This window comes from Haematobia irritans, chromosome 1 (assembly GCF_050003625.1).
Source record: "Haematobia irritans isolate KBUSLIRL chromosome 1, ASM5000362v1, whole genome shotgun sequence".
In the NCBI taxonomy this organism is placed as follows: Eukaryota; Metazoa; Arthropoda; class Insecta; order Diptera; family Muscidae; genus Haematobia; species Haematobia irritans.
Window position 1 is genome coordinate 271,617,556 of NC_134397.1, and position 22,199 is coordinate 271,639,754.

General features: G+C 32.3%; 1 protein-coding gene across 1 annotated transcript; it reads left to right on the forward strand.

Moving 5' to 3' along the window:
- The first annotated feature begins 687 nt into the window (after window positions 1–687).
- Window positions 688–21,209, forward strand: tld (tolloid). Its single transcript, XM_075294373.1, has 12 exons — window positions 688–1,037; window positions 1,112–1,458; window positions 4,817–4,981; window positions 7,005–7,289; window positions 7,352–7,994; window positions 11,210–11,414; window positions 16,864–17,125; window positions 17,238–17,443; window positions 17,518–17,880; window positions 17,952–18,419; window positions 18,495–18,748; window positions 20,576–21,209. Exons 1-12 carry the CDS (start codon window positions 852–854, stop codon window positions 20,861–20,863), a joined length of 3,672 nt encoding a protein of 1,223 aa, XP_075150488.1. The 5' UTR covers window positions 688–851; the 3' UTR covers window positions 20,864–21,209.
- Window positions 21,210–22,199: the final 990 nt, after the last annotated feature.

Genomic DNA, 22,199 nt, shown 5'->3' on the forward strand with positions numbered 1-22,199 from the left:
CCAACATCTGATGAAGACGCTCCACTCTTTTTATGTCTCAGTATCAATGTCTCTTGGCTGCTGTTACGCTTGCGCCAAACTATAGTGGTAGTGTGCGATGAGCTCGCGATCTTTTCAAGTAGATTGTATTAACAAGATACCCCTAAACATATTTTTGGAGAAGCCTAGTGGTGCTGATGCTGCAACAGTCAAAGTTGCGGTCATGCATATCATCCAGGCTTATCCCATAAATGAGCCTAAGTTTTTTTAGTCCACCGAGTATTGAAGTGTAATGGGAGTTTTCATGTGTGTGTGTGTATGTCGGAGTTTGTTCATACATTCAAATGTGTGTTGTTTATCTCTTAGTTTGGTCTTACGGACGGACATCAGTCCCATCTACAATATCTTGGTTTGTTTGATCTGTTGTTGTGGCTGCGAAATGCCCTCGTGTATAGGATCGATGCTATTTATATGAGATGTGTGTGAGTGAGTGAATGCGCAGTCGCCACCACTGCTACCAGACACACGAATACCTTTTACCTTATGGATAGAGTTGCATATGCATGTGTGTGTATGGTGTTAGTTCCTGCTCTACTCTCCTTAGGGTGTATTCCTCGGTTGATGTTCTCGAACCAGCAGAATACCAATATATTGAGAGCATTGCGTGAGTTAAACCATCAGTAAGAGATTTATATTCATAGAGTGAAGTTGGGAAATTTCAAAAATTAAACAATAAAACACATAAAGAATTTAGAATAACAAACATTTAAACAAATACAAAAGTTTTCACAAATCGGATTATATATGAAACGAATTTTGTAAAACGAAATAAAATTTTTTTTATCGAAATAGTGTAATTTTGTGGCAAAACAATGTTAATATATAAATATCTGTGGTTTATAACCATGATACCTTTGATAAAAAGCTTTAATTTTGACTTTTCTCCGAAAAGTCTTATATTGAAGTCACATCAAAGTGAGCAGCTGCAAATTGATCCAGATGGTTATTTTGATATAATTGAAAAACCAGAACAATTCATTCAAATAGATAAACAAATTGTAAGTTTTCTAAACATATTTTGAAAAAAGAAAATGCAAACTAATCAGTTTTTGTTTTCTTGGTAATTCTATAGGCCCCCAATACTAAAGGCAACAATGCTGGAAAATCTCCAGCACATGTCCAACATTTATTGGAATTAGCTGCTGCCGAAGCTGATAAAGAATCAGCGGCTTCATCCAAAAAAGGACGTAAAAAGACACAACTCCATATGCCTGCATTTCTCTATAATGGCGAAAAGGGAAAAATTCAATCGAATGCCAAAAATATCGAACATGATACCCATCATAATTTCTTCTATGAGAGAAATATCGTCATTGAGCCAAGTGTACCGCCAGAGAAATTGTTAGCCGAGAAAAAGGATAAAGGTGATGATTCTCAGGGTATACCCAAGGAGAAGTTACGGCAATTGTCTTTAAAAAGGTATGAAATTTCTTAACTCAAACAAAGCAGGTGTTTAGCGACATGACTTGACATAACAAAGCAAAAAAACCCAAAAAAAGAAGAAAGGCTCTTCAAATATATTGAAATGATTTTGGAATTGGTTATCTTGGCAGGAGACTTTTTGAAAAAAAGAAAATCGAACAATGCCCATAGGAACTGCAGGTGTTCAAGGAGAGGCTAAAGAGAAACCTAACTAAGGAGAGGGAGTCTCCTTTGATGCAAAGTAATCTACGATTTTGTCATTTAAGAGAATGCAGAGATTTAAGGAAAAATATATGAGACTATGAAAAGCTTACAATTGAGCTTTCAACTCTCATTTCCATACGACAGACCTCAGAGTTTTAAATATTTACTTATATAGGATTTTAAAAGGTTGAAATATTTTAAAATTGTGGCTTCAATTTGTATAAGATGTTTGATGCTTTGATCAGAGTATGAATTTATTACTTCGATGTTAATTTTATTTAAATTTTAAAGCTTAACTTAAATTTGGCTATATATATATATATATATATATATATATATATATATATTCATTTTAAATTTAACTTTAGCTCTGCTTAAAATCAATTTACGACATCATGAAACGGTACCGAAAAAAAGTGAACTGTTTTATAGGAAGAATGAACTACCTCGCACGAAAATTTAACTAAATTTTACTCCACATTTTGAGATTTCCACAAAGCGTTGTTAAATCCAGGAAAATTTAATGCCCTTTTGTACTTTTTAACTGCAGTTCACGAAATTACATCCTCTCATAGAAGAAAAAATGAACTAAAAGTATAGAAGAAAATCATTGGCGCCAAATCATCACCATTTTAACTATACTTTGCTTTAATTTTCATTTGCTTTAGTTCATATTGAACTTATGTGTACGGTCATTGAACTGTATATTCATTCTTACTATTTTTGGGAATCGTACGAAAATCTTCTTTTGCTTTAGTTCATATTGAACTTATGTGTACGGTCATTGAACTTTATACCCACGTTTAGTTCATAAAATTTTTGAGACATACTTAAAAAAAGTACGATTTCATTAAGCTGAAGAAAATTTCGAAGAAAGTAGTAGAATTTAACTACTAGCAAATAATTTTTTCCAATAAAAATAAGTTAAATTTAGCGTTAGTTTAACTACGGGAATTTTTTTCTGTGGGATTAGAAAAAGAAATTTAAAAAATTGGCTTCTGCAGTTCAAGTACAAAACTGCTAACGAATATGTAAATTTATATCCTATACCTCCTCAGATGTTTCCACCAACCATCAATCCTCTCCTAAATTAGGATTTCACTTTCGAATTTCGGGTCCCAAAAACACGGTGTTTATAGTCGGAAATGAGAGAAGTATCACATAGGTTCCTTTTACGAAGGACCTAACCGAGAGTTTTGTCCGCTTAGAAGTACAGAAAGTTTAGTAGAACCTCGATAAAGGAAGATAAAAGAGGAAGTAAATCGAAGTAGCTCTATATACAACCAAATAAAAATTATTTTCCTCGGGAACGAAATTTTAGAAATACTCTTTGTCAAAGAGAATAATCTTTAGGAGCAGAAAATATGAACTGTTGAAAAGCATTGCAACGAATGTCCCAATTTTTATTTATTTGTAAAAAAATTTTTAGAGTAAAAAATCGTCGTTTGTCTAAAATTCAATTCCTCAGAAAAGGTTAGGTTAGATTGCTTATAGTGGCAACCTGTTATTTAATTATGACTTTATTATTCTGTCCATTGTGGTACCACATTGTAGAACTTCTCTCTGATAACTGAATGCTACCTGATTCTATGATTAGCTCACTGACTGGGGACACCTATTTATAACAGATTCCGAACTGCGTTTCACATTGCGGAATAGGAATCCACCATCTTGTAATGGTTAGCCTTGACTTCACAGGGTTATGGATTCAATACCAGCTTGGACTCAAACACCAAAAGTTGTTCAGTTGTGCATTATTCCCTTTCAGTAATGCTGCTGACATTTCAGAGTTTTCCTCCGTAATGTGAAACGCTATTCGGACTCGGATATAAAAAGAAGACCCCTTGCGTTGAGTTAAATATATAAAATATAGAATCGGGCAGGATTTATTTATAAGAGAGAATTTGAGCACTTTTGGTATCACAATGGAGTAGTCTAAATGAGTTTAATATAACGGGTTGCGACTATACCTAATCGCTGAAACACTTTTTGGTGTTCGATCGAAACTGGGATTGAACCCATGACACTTTATATGTAAGGCGGACGTGCTATCCATTGCACTACGGCGATTCTTTCCCTCAGAAAAGAAACCTCTTCAATGTACTGTGCGTTTTAAACACTCTCCCAAATAGCAATACTTAACTCCAACATATAGCAGCAATGGATTATTATACCCTTGACCTTAATGTGGACTCAGGACCCTCAACCTTTTTGGTTTAAATAATATATTAATATCTTTCAAGCTCGAGGTCTTTAGATAATAAATTTCTCTACAATATTTTTTTCCAATATTTCCGAATTACCTGTGAAAGCGACTCAGCGGGGTCTACTATATCTTTTTAGAATCTTCATTTCATAAATAAATTTAAAAATTAATCAAAATTTCGATAAATAAAAATATTTTACAAATCATATATTCTCATTGAGAGGATGATCTTTATAAACTCTATTCGATTAATATTGATTTGCTCTTTGGCTTCTTTGAAAAAAGAGCAATATCCACTTCACGTATCTCCATGACATCTCTTTCTCGATATCTCTTTCATCGAAATATTGTTAACTCGTGCTATTGTTCAATCTCAAGTATCATCAACAATCTACCTGAAACCAATCTACAACAATCAGTACTACCACCACCGTGGCCTCTATTATCTCTTTCTCAAGTGTTTTATGAGACCATTTTAAGTACCCTCACTTTGATGTTTTTGCAACATCCTTAACCATAGTCCCTGTTTTGCCCTACCTTGAACACAAGTGTTATACTAATAAATGTGTGTGTGTATGGGAGTGTGATTTCATTTCAATTCAATTCTTTTTGGGATTTACCCACAAAACAACTCTCATTTACTCAGCACATCCCAGCTCATTATGAATTGTATTCGAGGTAAATTTGTGTAAAATTTCCCTGGAAAATCCCAAGGAGTTGTCAATTAAGCTTGATCCTTACCTGTGGGTGGTTTAGTCTACCTGCTTTATGGTGGCTTCCTAACAAATATGTTAGTTATTTCTAATCTCTAAATACAAAATTTTATGCGTGTCATATTTAAGAGCCATATTAAGGTATTTCTAAAGGATATATTTTATCTGAATAGAAATGTGTTTTAAAAATCAAACTTATTTAACACATCTCCTTTTTTGGGTTTCTTTACAGGCGTTTGTTTAAACAACTCAAGGGAAAGAAAGTGAAAGTCGGTGGAGCTGGCCAAACAAAGAAACATCGAAAACGTCATGGTATTTTGTCAAAACAACAACGTCATGCAATACAAAAACGTAAACAAATTGGAAGTGGTAAAAAGGAACCAAGAGAGACTCAAAGGTAAATATTTTATGTGTATTTTTTCACTTAATGGCTATGATCATTACGTACCGACATTAGTAGAATGTTAGGCCAAATTTAAAGTAGATTCTTGAATTTCAATTAATTAATTAAAGTGAAGTATGCAGACTAAAATAGTAAGGACTAAAGTCAAGAAACTTGAACAAATTCCCTTTTTGTTATTTAAAAGCTCATAAATGAAATTTACAGAGTTAATTGGTTTGGTTTAATTGTATTAAAATAAATTAAATTTAAATGTATTAACTAATCTATTAAACTGAATTAAATTGCAATAAATTAAAAATATTTAATTGAATTTCTTTAAAATACATACTAAACTAAAGAAATTTAAATGAAATTAATTTTTAAATTAAATTTAAAGTAAATTTTACATTAAATTTAAATTAAAAATAAATTTTAATATATTAAAATAAATTAAATCTAAATGTATTAAATAATATATTAAATTTTAAATTAAAATTATTAAATTGAATTAAATTAAATTATATACTAATCTAAAAAAATTAAATGGATTTTGTTTTAAATTAAATTAAAATTTAAAATAAATTTTGCATTAAATAAAGTTCTAAATAAATTAAAATTTTTAACTAAATTAGATTAAGTTAAATTTTAAAATAAATTGAATTTTAAAATAATTAAATATTAAAATAAGTTAAATTTGAAAATAAATTGAATTTTAAAATAATTAAATAGTAAATTATATTAAATTTTAAATTAAATTAAATTTTTTAAAAAATATGTACATTAAATACAATTTGAAATTAAATTAAAGTTAAAAAATTAAGTAATATACTAAACTAAAGAAATTTAAATTAAATTATTTGTTAAATTAAATTAAAATTTTCAATATATTTTAAATTAAATTTTACATTAAACATAATTTTAAATTAAACAAAAATTTAAAATATGCTTTAAAGTAAGTTGAATTTTAAATTGAATTAAGTTAAAAGTTAAATTAAATTTTAAATTAAATTTATAATTTAATTAATTGTTAAATTAATTATATTTTAATTCAATTAAATTTTTACTAAATATATTAAAGATATATAAGATCTGGTTGTCCATCAACTAATTATACACAAATGGCAATTTGTTCAAGAAATTCGGCAGAAAAGTTTTTGGAACCGTAATGCACTAATCAACTTTAAACAAAAATTTGTATTGAAAGGGGAACATGAGAGAAATCATTTTACAATAGTTAATTTTTTCAAATTTTTTAAAATTGATTTTTCCAAATTTGAAAAAAGTATAATTTGAACAACCAACGTTAGGTTAGGTTAGGTGGCAGCCCGATATTTCAGACTCACTTAGACTATTCAGTCCATTGTGATACCACATTTGGTGAACTTCTCTCTTCACCAACGTTAATCGCTCTCGTTCGAACAACATAAGTTGATTTTTCGAACAGTTGGTTACCCCTCTTTAAACCTCAGTACCAAAAATCATTTCCTAAAATATTCAACAATTTCTATCCTTGGTACCATAGTTTTGCAAGCATCACATAGTAACGAAATTCTTTAAAATATGGAACGATATATTCTTAACTCATTAATGGTCTGTTTAGGATATTTTATGATAGGTTCTGCTCGACTTTTGCGCCTATTCACAAAAACTAGTCGTTGGTGACAATCTTTCAAACTACTTCACGTTTGTTTTTTTTAAAACCTTAGCGTAGGTTTCATATACATATTTGCTTCATATACATTTCAATTTCTTATACAAAACGATACTAAATTTGGCCTATACACTTCTATTTCAGGGTATAGAACCTATATTCCGAAAAAATTATGCTGAAACAACAACAAGGGATGATCTCAGAATAGCAAAGCAACGCGTTATAGTTTAAGTTAGATTAAAGACAAAATGATTAAATTAAGACATTATTTATGATATTATATTAGAAAAACAACCAAAAATAAATAAATATTTATTGTTCAACAAATAACGCTAAAATAAAACCATTGGCTTTTTATTTCTTTTCGAAACCCAAACCATGTTGTAGGACAAAATTATCAAAATCACAAAAACAATATCCGCATGCCATACCAAATCATAATTTTTTACAAGATGATGGACATCGTTCGAAAAGGGCAGTGACAGCGAAAAAGGAACGTATATGGGATTATGGAGTGATACCGTATGAAATTGATCACATATTCAGTGGAGCCCATAAGGCACTTTTCAAACAGGCCATGCGCCATTGGGAGAATTTTACATGCATCAAATTTGTGGAAAGAGACCCCAAGGTACATCCGAATTATATCTACTTTACCATTAAGAATTGCGGGTGAGTTTTTGAAGAAAAAATAAAAAAAAAGAATTAAATAATTGTATCTTAAATTTCTTCAGATGCTGTTCCTTTGTAGGCAAACGAGGCAATGGTCGCCAGGCCATTTCCATAGGCCGTAATTGTGAGAAATTTGGCATTGTGGTCCATGAGTTGGGTCATGTTGTGGGCTTTTGGCATGAACATACCCGAACCGATCGTGACAATCATATAATCATCAATAAAGCCAACATCATGAAGGGACAAGAGTACAATTTCGATGTCCTATCACCAGACGATGTGGATTCGTTGGGTTTGCCCTATGACTACAATTCCATAATGCATTATGCCCGTAATACATTTTCGAAAAGTGTCTATCTCGATACCATCCAACCGATAGGTGTACGAGAAAATGAAAAAACCGAAATAGGCCAAAGGCTCCGCCTGAGTAGAGGTGATATAGCTCAAGCAAATCTCTTATATAAATGTGCCACTTGTGGTCAAACATTTCAACAGAGTTCGGGCCAAATAATAGCACCCCATTATAGATATAGGGGTAGAGCGAAAGGATCGGCTGATAATGTTCTGGATGTGGAGGGTAGTGGCAATGGTGTCTATGGTGATGAGGATTTTGATGAAAGTGATTTCGATAAATCTCTAGAAGCCTGTGAATGGCGTATAACAGCAACGAATGGAGAACGGATTATATTGCAGCTACATCAGGTGGTAAGTAGAGAAAATTTCCTAATTTGTATCAATTTTAAAATATATCGTGGCTACCATTCAAAATGGGTTATACAAATTTTGAAAGCAAAAAACAATGGTCCCATACATTTTGGAAATATAACAACATACCAAGTGTATAGAAGTATGTGTCAAGAGAGGGGTTAGAGACTCTTAGTATTTTTTTGCAAAAATCTATTTCGTAACATTCGATGGGTAGAAGACAGTGTACCAATATGGAAGGAAAATTTAGGTTAATTTAAAAAAATGAATTATTTTTTAAATTACATTAAAATGAAATTTAAAAAAAAATACATTTAATTGTTTTAAAATAAATTAAATCGAAATGTATTATATAATATCTTAAACTGAATTAAATTGCAGTAAACTAAAAATATTAACTTGAATTATTTTAAAATATACTGTAAACTAAAAAAATTTAAATGAATTTTTTAAATTAAATTGAAAAAAGTTGCAGAAAATGTAGATGAATTTTAGAAAATTTTAAATTGCACCCTGGTGCAATCGTTAGCATGCCCGCCTTGCATACACAAGGTCGTGGGTTCGATTCCTGCTTCGACCAAACACCAAAAAGTTTTTCCGCGGTGGATTATCCCACCTCAGTAATGCTGGTGACATTTCTGAGGGTTTCAAAACTTCTCTAAGTGGTTTCACTGCAATGTGAAACGCCGTTCGAACTCGGCTATAAAAAGAGGTCCCTTGAGCATTGAGCTTAACATGGAATCGGGCAGCACTCAGTGATAAGAGAGAAGTTCACCAATGTGGTATCACAATGGACTGAATAGTCTAAGTGAGCCTGATACATCGGGCTGCCACCTAACCTAACCCAACTAAACTTTATTACAAACGCAAATGTCACGGTGATTTTACAAAAATAAATAAATATTTTATTCATATTCAAGACAATTTTAGACAGAATTACTATTTTTTGTAAGACAATTTCGTAGTTTTAATTCAAATATTGGAGTTCAAAATTGCAAAAATGTCTTTAGTACTATACCTCTCCGTATTTAACTTCGTGAGTTGATAGAAAGTCCAGGTTAGATATCAAACAAAATTAAGATTTCAAATGAAAGGCGTTATTTAATTGAATTTTCTTGTACACTTTGAGGAGAAATTTAAGATCCTTCAAAACTCAAACAAACGTTGTACAAATGGTTCTTACAAAACAAAAATCTTATGTAGTGTTTATATATAGAAACTTTTAAGCTGAAATTGCTGATAGAAAATATTTTGTTATATCTACACACTAGAGGTGTGCACGTGACTTGAAAATGTCGTGACTCACGAAAATTTTTATGACTCACGCGTGAGTCGTGAGTCACGCCGATGTTAACGACGTGAGTGTGCGTGAGTTTGATTAACCAAACAAATATCGTGCGTGAGCGTGAGTCACGAAAATAGCATCTTCGTGAGTAACGAATTTCGGAAAAGCACGCTCACGAAAATAATCCCGCTTACGAACATAAAATGCTTACGAATTCAATTCATATATAATTTTAGTGACATTTTAAGTGTTAAAAGTTTTATAACGCTCTCGATTTTAATCATACTCATCTTTTCAGTCAGGTTCTATAGGTAAATTACTCATAAAATTATTCGTGAGTCACGACATTTAAAAGATTTTCGTGCGTGAGTACAAATTTTCTTTTCTTTTCGTGAGAGTGCGTGAGCGTGAGTCCTACCAAAAAATATCGTGCATGAGTTTGCGTGAATAAGATGCCTCCGTCGTGAGTGTGCGTGAGTAAAATATTACTCACGTGCACACCTCTACTACACACCAAAAAATTTTTTTGATTCAATCACGAAATTAATTGATTGATTAATTTTTTAATTGAAATGTTTTCAATCACGGAAGCGATGAGTACCGATCACAGTTTTAATTTGGCATAAAAAATACTTTATTAAAAACTTAATTAACTTCATTAGCAAATTTCAATTAATTTTTGATTCAATTAAAATTTTAATTGGCGTTGAATGCAAAACTCAATTATTTTTTAAATTAAAAACATAATTATTTTTAATTACTTTCTTGACTGACTTTGTAGTTTGATTAAAAAATTGATTGTTTGAAATAATTTTATAATTAAAAATTCCATCACTTTCTTGTTAACTGACTTATGGTAGTCTTCCGGGTTCGATAATAAAGATAATTGTATCGATTAATTTTTTAATTAAAAATTTAAAAAGTTCAATTATTCACTTGATTCTATCTTCATTAAAAAGTTAATTGTATCAATTAATTTATTAAGTGAACAAATTTTCAACTTCAATCAAATTTTTAATTTGAAATATTTTTGTGATATTTTTTTTCTGTGTACAAAATATGTGATTGAAATTGAGCCAACGAAATAAATTTAACGAAATTTTCATTACTATGATGAACTTTCTGGTAAACAATGACACGTTTCGTACTATTAACGAAATTGTTCATTGTCTTAATGAAAAATCGTATTTTTTTGATTCTAACTTTAAGAAAATCTAAAAACTATTTATTTAAGGCATAAAGACTTTAGTGACGGTCGTGTTTTCAAGTCAAGTCCTCTCAAACTGCCTGAAAAAGTGGGCGAAACTTTTTGCTTTGTAAGATTTCATTAAAAAGCAACTGTGGGCTTTCAAATTATGCTTTACTATCGAGTAACAAGGCGGGGACAAAAAAATAACGTGGATTTTCACTTAACTCTATAGCGCCAGCTGTAGGGTTGATGTTGATGACATTTCCGGAGGTTTCAAAGCTTCTCTAAATGCTTTCGCCACAAAAGGAAATTCGGACTCGGCTATAAACAGGAAGTCCCTTGTTATAGATAGGAGAGAAGTTCATCATTGTGGTATCACAATCGACTTAATAGTCTAAATGAACCTAACAATAACTGGCTGTTTAGCTGATGGCCTCTGTAGCCAATGCTACCATTGTAATATTATTCTTATATTGTACTATAAGTCTAATTTTGTAAATAAATAAATAAATAACTGGCTGTTACTATATCTAACCTAACCTAACCTTGCATTGTGTCGCTTATAATATAGTCGCTCAACGGAGATAACGACATAACCAAATCTTTTGCTTAAAACCGTATTTTTAAAAAAATTAACTTTAAACCCGATTTGGAATATTCAAATTCAATGTTCAATATCCAATAAGTCATTATTATTTATTGTTTAATACAATTTGTTTGCTCTTATCTTTTTCAATTTAGAATTTATTATCATCAGCAGACTGTTCACAAGATTACATTGAAGTGCGTGACGGTTATTGGCATAAATCACCAGTTATCAAACGACTTTGTGGGAACCACACATCTGTAACCATAAAAAGTGATTCCAGTCGTATGCTCATTAGTTATGTCAATCGTCATGGTGGCGGCAATAAAGGATTTCGTGGTTTTATAGCTGATTTTGAAGGTAAGTCCATTTTTAGTTATATCACTTTATCACTTAGCTTAGTAATTATTAACACTTAAAATAGGCATAAAAGCACATTATAATGGGGGTTATATATTGAACCAAAAATATGTTCAAAACATTTGCATGTAGTTCACCAATGTGGTATCACAATGGACTGAATAGTCTAAGGGCGTTTTCGTTTCGCAAAAAATATGTTGTCTTGGTGTTACACTTCTTTTTCCTTCATTGCATTTTCGCCCAAATGATAGTGTCATGCAAAAGTTATTATTAATTCATAACATTTTGAGGGATACAGGATCCAAAATCTATGACAGTGTCCTTCATATGTGGCAATCAATTTCGAGAACGTTACACCTTTTTTCCCAATCGAAATCGCCATAAGTGAGTCTGATACATCGGGCTGCCACCTAATCTAACCTTTACATGTAGTATATAAATAAAGGTTGAATTACACACCATGCGCCAATCCGTGCGTTGATGGAAGGGTTGATTTTTTCTGTTTGCGGCAGACTATTCAAGCTTTTGATTTCAAAGAGAAATTTCAACTCTTCAGTCATCGGACGCATTGAATGCATGGTATGTAATTCTACCTTAACTTTTATCTAAAGCCTCTAGAAATTTACAAAGACAATGCAGTATAATAAGCATAATATTATTATTGTCGATAAATTGTTGTGAGAATAGCTTCAAGCAGACGAGCTACTACAACATGTATCTTCTATGATTGGAAGAGAATTTTTCATATAAAAATGTTGTACGAATGTACTTTCAGAGTAAAAATTAACATATCTCCATCCAGTTCTGCTCACCTTTAAAATATGAACATAGTTTATAAACATTTTTTTTTTTTTGGCAGACTTCAAATAAAGAAAATTTCATTAAGCCGGAGAAAATTGCTTAATTTTATTTTTAAATTATTTTCTATGATTGGAAGATACATTTTCATATAAAAATGTTGTACGAATGTACTCTCAGAGTACAAATTCACATAAATCCATCCAGTTGTGCTCACCTTTAAAATATGATCATAGATCATAACCACTTTTTTGGCAGACTTCAATTAATTTTATTTTTAAATTAACTAACACAAAATAAGTTGATTGCCACAAACGTAGGATAATTTTAGCATTAGTTAACAACTGATTTTTTCTGTGTAGAAATTTCTCCCCTCTCCACTTCAGTGAATAAATAAAACTATTCAGTAAATAATAGAAATTTTAATAACTTTAATTTTGACAGTTGTTTTGCTCCCATCCTTACTCAGATTGGTTATTTGCGTTGTTAGCTAAAAAAAAAAACTTTTTAGCTAACAATAGTTTGGGGCTATTAAATAAAAATTAAATGAAACAGAATGAAATAATTATGATTTATTCCTGCGGTTATATTTATTTAGTTATGAACTTTGTAAAGTGTTTTAATTTATGATATTTAATACGTAATTGTGTTTAAAGAAGGACGGAATAGAAGCTTAAAAATATTTATTAAATATTATTAAATTATCTATATACACTGAAAGAAATATTTAAGTGATAGTAAAGATTACGCAACCTAAATTTTAGGATGCGAAATGTACAAAATATTTAGGACAAATTTCTTTAAAATAATGAAATTTTAATTAAAATAAAGTTTATAATCTTTGCTTCAAAATTTTTTTCATTAAATTTAGGACACAAATTGCATAAATTTGCGTCCCTCCGTTAAAGTCGCATGTCTTTGAACTAAGGCTAATTTTCCTTAAAGTAAATACATACATTTTTGATTTAAAGAAATTTTCCTTAAATTACCTGAAATATTGAAACTTTAGATTTAAGATAAAAACGCTTCAAATATAGGCTAAGGCTTATTTTGAGGATTTAGCGTCTTTGGTTTAAAGTTTTTTTTTGGAATTAGGAAAACATTTTTCACTTTAAAGCATCCGTTATAATTTAAATTTTTAAACTGCCATTTGTTTGTACGTGAGTACCGTTATTAATAAACCGCGAAAAGAGAATGAAAATTTGATAAATGAGATCTGTATCCTAATTTTAATTTTATTGGTCCTAGATTTAAAGCCAAATAGGTCGTTAAAAATGACTTTATTTTAAAGAAGCCGCATCTTTGGCTCGGAATCAATTCCAAAATCCTTAAGGGAAAGTCAAAATCTTTGGATCCCAGTAAAGTTTTTTTTTTAGATATGCAATTATTTCATTAAGGTTAGGATATTGTACACTGAAGGAAGAGTTTTCTTTTCCTGGGACCGAAATTATAGAAAAGCGAAGTTTTTCTTTGACGCTAAAAAGCTTTCTTTGAAAACAAATAAAAAAAATTAGAGACAATCGTTTGTCATAAATTCGGGTGTAATTGCCTTCAAAGAGAATGCTTTATAAGAATGGTGAATTTCATTTCTCTAAAATTTTGTATTGGAGGACAGTGGTTTTTTCATTGGGGGTAAGGAAACCGGATATACCTAATCTAACCCATCCTCCAATTTGATTCCTTAAAGATCTTCGCGTCGCGAATTTTAACCACCATATTAACCGATTCGCCATCGGCACCATGGTGGAGAAATAGTTAGCATGACTCATGGATTCATTGTCCCCCTCTTTGTAATGCTGGTAACATTTTTGAGTTTTAAAGCTTTTCGAAGTGGTTTCACCGTAATATGAAACGCCGTTCGGACTAGGCTCTAAAAAGGAGGTCCTCTGCCCTAGACATAGAATCAGATAGCAATCATTGATATGAGAGAAGACTGTGTACTATCACAATGGAGTGAATGATATGAAGGAGTCTGAAATACTTAACCTAGCCGTTCCACCGGATTAAGAGTTAGGGATATTCGCAGTAATCAGTAATGCTGGTGACATTTCTGAGGATTTCAAATCTACTCTAAGTGGTTTCAGTGCAATGTGGAACGCCGTTCGGACTCGGCTATAAAAAAGGAGGTCCTTTGTCATTGAGCTTAACATGGAATCGGGCAGCACTCAAAGATAAGAGAGAAGTTCACCAATGTGGTATCACAATGGACTGAATACTAAGTGAGCCTGATACATCGGGCTGCCACCTAACCTAACCTAAGGATATTCGCATCGCGATTTTTAACCGATATGCACAAGTTTTCGAACCTTGCCTTTTTGTAGCCCATTATTTAGTTTGATATGCAACGTTCGTGGGATTTTATTTAATTTTCCCATATATCTCTTTTCTATATTTTTTGAGATTTCAGTTCCTTTGGGAACACTGAAAAATAGCTTACCTAGTCCCAAATATTTTGTCTTCACTTTAATTATTTTCGTGTTGATTCCTAGCTAAAAAGAGAGGAATTAAAATAAGGATACATCTAAGACTCAATTCATGTCCGTCTGTCTGTGTACAAATTTTTGGGATCAGTACTAGTCCAAACGACTTTTTTTTTCATAGCTCCCTTCAAGAGTGATACAACGATTATAACGACCTTCCAATTTTTTGATACCATTTTTGTAGTACTCCTTCGGTTTTGCCCCAAAATAGGCCTCAGTTTCGGCGATCACCTCTTCATTGCAGCCAACTTTTTTCCCTGCGAGCATCCTTTTGAGGTCTGAGAACAAGAAAAAGTCGCTGGGGGCCAGATCTGAAGAATACGGTGGGTGGGGAAGCAATTCGAAGCCCAAGTCATGAATTTTTGCCATCGTTCTCAATGACTTGTGGCGCGGTGCGTTGTCTTGGTGGAACAACACTTTTTTCTTCTTCATATGGGGCCGTTTTGCCGCGATTTCGACCTTCAAACGCTCCAATAACGCCATATAATAGTCACTGTTGATAGTTTTTCCCTTCTCAAGATAATCGATAAAAATTATTCCATGCGCATCTCAAAAAACAGAGGCATTACTTTGCCAGCGGACTTTTGAGTCTTTCCACGCTTCGGAGACGGTTCATCGGCCGCTGTCCACTCAGCCGACTGTCGATTGGACTCAGGAGTGTAGTGATGGAGCCATGTTTCATCCATTGTCATATATCGACGGAAAAACTCGGGTGTATTACGAGTTAACCGCTCAGAATCATCAACACGTTGTTGTTTTTGGTCAAATGTGAGCTTGCGCGGCAACCAGAGCTTCCGCATATCCAAATATTGATGTATGATATGACCAACACATTCCTTTGATATCTTTAAGGCCTCTGCTATCTCGATCAACTTCATTTTACGGTCATTCAAAATCATTTTGTGGATTTTTTTGATGTTTTCGTCGGTAACCACCTCTTTCGGACGTCCACTGCGTTCACCGTTCTCCGTGCTCATTTCACCACGCTTGAATTTTGCATACCAACCAATTATTGTTGATTTCCCTGGGGCAGAGTCCGGAAACTCATAATCAAGCCAAGTTTTTGCTTCCACCGTAGTTTTTTCCCTTCAGAAAACAGTATTTTATCAAAACACGAAATTCCTTTTTTTCCATTTTTTCATTATAACAAAAGTTGCTTCAAAAAAGACGCTCTATCTCACAAACTAATTGACTTACAGACGTCAAACTTTGACACGAATCATTTGAAGGTTTGTACTATATAAAAAAGTATGCATTTAATACTAGCAACGCCATCTATGTGCCAGACCGGGGACTTATCAGCCAACCTGTTATGCTTATATGGCCCCAGAAGCCAGAGTTTTAATCGGATTTACCTTTTGCACCAGGTGTACAATTCATAATGTTCTAAAGTGTGGCAAATTTGGTTGAAATAGCTTCCACATATACCTTTCGACAGATTTATGTATATTCATATGACCTCCGGAGATCAAAATTTCACTCCGATTTACGTAAAATTTTGCACAGGGAGTATAATTACCATTTTATGTATGCATGCTAAATTTAATCAAATTGGTTCATATTTATATATAGCTTCCGTATATATCTTTCGCCCGATTTAGACTAATATGACCACTGTAGGTGTAAATTTCAATCCGCAAATTTTGAAATTTTGCACAAAGAATACAATTAAGTTTTTAGCAATGTGTGACAAATTTTGCCAAAATCGAGATTTTTAGATTTAGACAAAGCCCCCATATATATGTTTTATCCGATTTGGGCAAATATGGTCAACATATTCACATTTTCTTTGAAAAATCGCTTCTTCTAAGTAAAATGGCTCAAATTTTCCCATACCTCTAATACATATCTATCGATAAATCATAAATGTCTAAAAAAATTGATAATGGAAACTTTTTGTCACAAACATAGTATGGTTATGTCTATCCTATGATCATATAAAGGGAATTTCTAAAAAAAATAAATCTGGGTCCCATAACCAACAATCACAACTTCTTTATAGAAAATTTTTAGTTTTATATAGTAAATTTAAAAAAATAATAGTTAGCTGATAGCCTAAGTAACTAATGCTAGATTTTTCTCTATTATTCTTATATTTACTATAAGTTTAATAAATAAATAAATAAATAAAAATAATAATAATTTATTTTATTGATTTTTTTTAATTTCAGTGGTATGCGGTGGAGATATATTTCTCACCTCTGACCGGAGAATAGATTCCCCAAACTACCCTTTAGAATATTTTCCCGATAAGGAATGCATATGGCGTATCACGGTACCCGAAAATCATCAAGTGGCCTTAAAGTTTCAATCTTTTGAATTGGAAAATCATGACAACTGTATATATGACTACGTGGAGATCAGAGATGGCAATAGTACAGATTCCGAATTAATTGGAATATTCTGTGGTTACAAATTACCCCCAAATATCAAGTAAGTATATGGAGAAATATTTCCAAATATTTTCACACAACAAATGATATATTGACAATAATTTTCTGGTATTTCCTTCCTTTTCTGTGGTTTTCCTTTTTTCCAACAACAGGACGAATAGCAATCAAATGTATTTGAAATTTGTTTCGGATGGTTCGGTGCAAAAAGTTGGCTTTTCTGCCATTTTCATGGAGGAAGTCGATGAATGCAAATTTGCCAATCATGGCTGTGAACATGAGTGCATCAATACCCTGGGAAGCTATCAATGTGGCTGTTTTGCAGGCTATGAATTGCAGGCCGATGGCAGAAGTTGTGAGGGTAAGTTGAGGATAATGCCTGGGTTTGTTGAGCAAAAGGGAGATATTAAATTTTTTGTTTTTCACATTTCACAGATGCTTGTGGCGGTATCATCGATGCCAGTGTGGGCAATGGCACAGTGACCTCACCCTCTTGGCCAGATGTTTATCCCATATCCAAGGAGTGTGTATGGGAGGTGGTGGCGCCAGCAAATCATGCGGTATTTTTAAATTTTACCCATTTCGATTTGGAGGGTACTAAATTCCAATACACCGAATGCAATTACGATTATTTGGTCATCTACTCGAAATTGCGTGACAATCGCTTGAAAAAGATAGGCGTCTACTGTGGTCATGAATTGCCGCCGATAATCAATTCAGAGCAAAATATTTTACGTTTGGAATTCTATTCGGATAAATCGGTGCAGCATATGGGCTTTGCGGCAAAATTTGAAATAGGTAAGTTCGAGAAGGGGCGGCGGGGGTTATAAATAAAATTTAATTTTTATGATTTCCTTACCATTTTCCAGATACCAATGAGTGTAGCATCAACAATGGAGGATGCCAACATCATTGTCGCAATACTTATGGCTCCTATGTCTGCAGTTGCCGTAATGGTTTTACTCTACATGAGAATGGCCATAATTGTACGGAAACCACATGTAAATTTGAAATAACGAATCCCTATGGTGTAGTTTCCAGTCCCCATTATCCTGAAGAATATCCGAGGAATATCTATTGCTATTGGCATTTCCATACAGTGTTGGGTCATCGGGTTCAATTGACATTCCATGAATTTCAATTGGAAAATCATCAAGAATGTATTTATGACTCGGTTGGTATACATGATGGCAAATCGGAAAATAGTTCTGTTCTGGGTATCTATTGTGGTGGCCGTGAGCCCTATGCTGTGGTGGCTTCATCCAATGATATGTTTATGGTTATGAAAACAGATGCTGGCTTACAAAGGAAGGGCTTTATAGCCACATATTCTACAGGTAAATATTTTGAATAATTAAATTGTAACAACAACGCAATATATTTACTAACAATGTTCTTTTTTTGTCTTTCAGAATGTGGTGGCTATTTGCGAGCCACCAATCGTACTCAAGTTTTCTATTCTCATCCGCGTTTTGGTACTCACAACTACAAACGCAATATGTATTGTATATGGCGTATCCAGGCTGATCCAGAGAGTAGTGTGAAAATTAGATTTCTTCAATTTGAGATAGAATATTCGGATAGATGTGACTATGATTCAGTGGATATATCCGAAGAGCAAAGTTTCAATAGAAATACAAATCATGGACGTTTTTGTGGAAATAGGGTAAGTTCAAAAAGAAGAACTATTTTTGACATATTAATATAATGTAGAGATTAGAGACATGGGGGAGAGTAAACTACCACTCACTCTCTGAGGATCTCAATCTTGTTCACAACTATAATCAGTGATGCCAATCGAGCTGTTCTCTATCTTAATTTAGCTATTTTTGATGTTTACATGATGAGTTTATATCCCCAGAAAAAAATTAACGAAAATTACTTTGGTCGATTTAACTTATTTTATTTTTTTTACTTAATATTAAGCTTTGCCAATATATTTTTCATTTATATAATTAAGTACACGTGTAATAATGCTTAGCATTCATGTACTAAATATTTAGTTTCAGTTTCAGTTTTAATCTTGGATTTTAAGAGGTGGCTTATTTCTTCCCACACAGAAAAAATTCTTGACGATGGAATTTTTTCCGTGTGGGAAGAAATTAAAACTAATAAAAAAATTGTCCCAACGTAAAATAGAATGCTGCAATTAATTAATATTTTTTTAAGTGAATAAATTTTGCTTATATAGAATTCATAAATTTTCAAAATGAGCAAATTTAGTTAAATTCTGTCTGTCTTGATCTTCGTATAGGGATAACGTAATCTTAACTATTTTTAATTCCAATTTTTTCTTTGATATATGAAATTTTCTTAAAAACCAGACATTGTTTTCCAATATTACAAAAAGTAAACAAAGTGGAAACGTATGTTTTCTTTCATGGTGGGTTCACTTTTATGGGTGCAGAAGATTCGTAAAATTGTTATTATCTAGAAATCTAGACAGTTTTGCTATATTTCAAATATTGTTTATATCAGTATATTTTTATGTATTTACCGATGATGAACTCTTCACTCTCTAGTGGTAGTTCATGAAAATTCGAGCTCGAAGCCGATTCGAACAAATCTCGAATATTTCGTTTTTAACAATACACGACTTCAAACGACTTTATTGTGAGTTAATGAGAAACTAAAACTTAAAAACTTTAAAGGCTCCATGCCACAATTAAAATTGATTTCAGTTGTAAAAAACAAGGTCATGGTATGGAATTTCACATCTTATCAACTTTAACTAAATTTAGTCCAAATTATCTATTTTATTAAAAATATATATATGAGTCATCGTATGTAAATTTAGAATTTGTCGAATTATAAGAACACAACACAAAGAAACGTGGTAAAAATATCAATGAATTTGTGCACTTTGGATCCAGAAATGCAAATTTGCAATTTGCGTGGGTACTGCATTCGCAATAGTTCTTCAAATGTGATACTTTTTCAGTATTTTAGATTTCATTTAAAAAAAAAATTAGGGAAACAATAAAATATTTATACACGCAGAGAAGGAATATGATCACCTCAAACATATTTCAAGAGCAAAATGTTATTTTTGTATGGTGACCATGTAACATGTTTGTCACTAAAATGTTATTTTCTTGGCAAATATAACCTGCTTGCCGAAATCAGATACATGATTTCCGAGAAAATAACATGGTTGCGAAAACCATGTTACACCTTAAAAGAACTTCTTGTGAAGAGAACATTAGGTCCATCTCTAGAATAAATATTTCTTTGATATACCTTAAAAGTAATGACTTAAGAAGAACTTCCAAATTTTTTGCTGGATAGTCATTGATAATCCACTAGCATTCCAGTATGGTTGGATATCGCAGAGTTGTTGTTTATCATATCATAATTCCGGAAGGATTCACCATTTGCTGGATTAAATTATAATAATGATAATAATTAGATGATATTTTGTAATTAGATACATTTCACAGTACACTCATATTTCCTTGTCTTATTAATTTAATTTTTTTTCCTTTCTTTTCAGAAACCACCCATTATAATTTCTTATTCCGATACCCTATTGGTTCGATTCCAATCGGATGACAGTACCTCGCTTAGAGGTTTCGCCCTCTCGTTCGTGGCCGTGGAGCCACCAGACGATGATGTGGGTGATGATTTTATGTCTGTCACACCTTTCCCAGGATATATGAAATCTGTCTACTATGTCTCCGATTCTCATTCGAATGATGAGGATGAAGATCAGGATGATTATAGAGGCTTAAAAACTGTCACACCATATCGTACACCGAAACAGCGTCTACGTCTGTGGTAAAGAATTTCGTCATGTATGTCCCAAATATGAGATACAAATTTGTGACATGTGACTACTACCACTACTACTATTACTACTAGTAAGTTGAGAAGAAGTGTTCATTCATTGTTTTGTTCATTAAGAGATAATTTAAAAAAAAACATTAATTTTACTTAATAGTTGTTGTTTAATATTATTTTGTATAATTAAAATAACATACAAAAATTCCTATGTAAATACCTTTGGCTGGTAAGATAGCCCACTGTAAAATATTTTACATCCACAGATCCATAGAATCGCTTTTTATGGTTTCGAATTCTTTGTGGAGTGTGTAAATGTTGAATTATAAATAAATTTATCATAAGTATTTGTATAAAAAATTATAGGCATTTTTTAATTTATATATATTAGTAACTTCTTTACTTTTCAAAATTAATACCTCAAAAGAGATTTCATTCAAATAGAGCCACCGAAATTTTTTCATTACGAATTCGGGTAACTAGAACACGACCAAAAAGCCAATTCACAAAATTTTTGAGAATGCGTTTGCCAGAACGGACCTTTATAACAGGAACAAGTATATACAGCAGTAAGTTCGGCCGGGCCGAATCTTAAATACCCACCACCATGAACCAAATATTAGGGTTTCCTTTGAAATTTCAGGAGGGCTTGAGGACACTTCCCGAAGATAAATTTAAAGATTTTACCTATGAGGTCTATATCAGATTCTGGATTTATAAGAACCATTTTTGTTTGAGTTTTAGAGGAATCATTAACATCTCTTGTAAGTGTGCAAGAAAATTATAAAACAACGTCTTGATTTGCAATCTTAAATCTGTAGAAGTAAAATCTGGAAATTTTATATTGAGTTTCAAGCAATTTTCATGATCAGTGCGCCTTCTACACCCGCAAGAAGCGAAGTCGGTCTATATGGAGGCATTACCAAATGGGCCGATAAAAACTTAATCCGGTACACGTTTTTGTGAGCCTAAAATACCAGAATATTTACAATTTTAGGCAAATCGGATAAAAACTACGGTTTCTAGAAACCCAAGGAGTTAAATCGGGAGATCGTTCTTATGGGGCTATACTAAAATATGGACCGATACTCAACGTTTTCGACACACCGAAAATACCTCTAGATTTCCAATTTCAGGCAAATTGGATAAAAACTTCGGATTCTAGAAGCCCAAGAAGTAAAATCGGGATATCGGTCTATATGGGGGCTATACAAAAACATGGAACGATACGGACCATTTTCGGCACACCTTTTGATGGCCCTCAAGTACCTCTAGATTCTCAATTTTTGGCAAATTGGATAAAAACTACGGTTTCTATAAGCCCAAGACCCCAAATC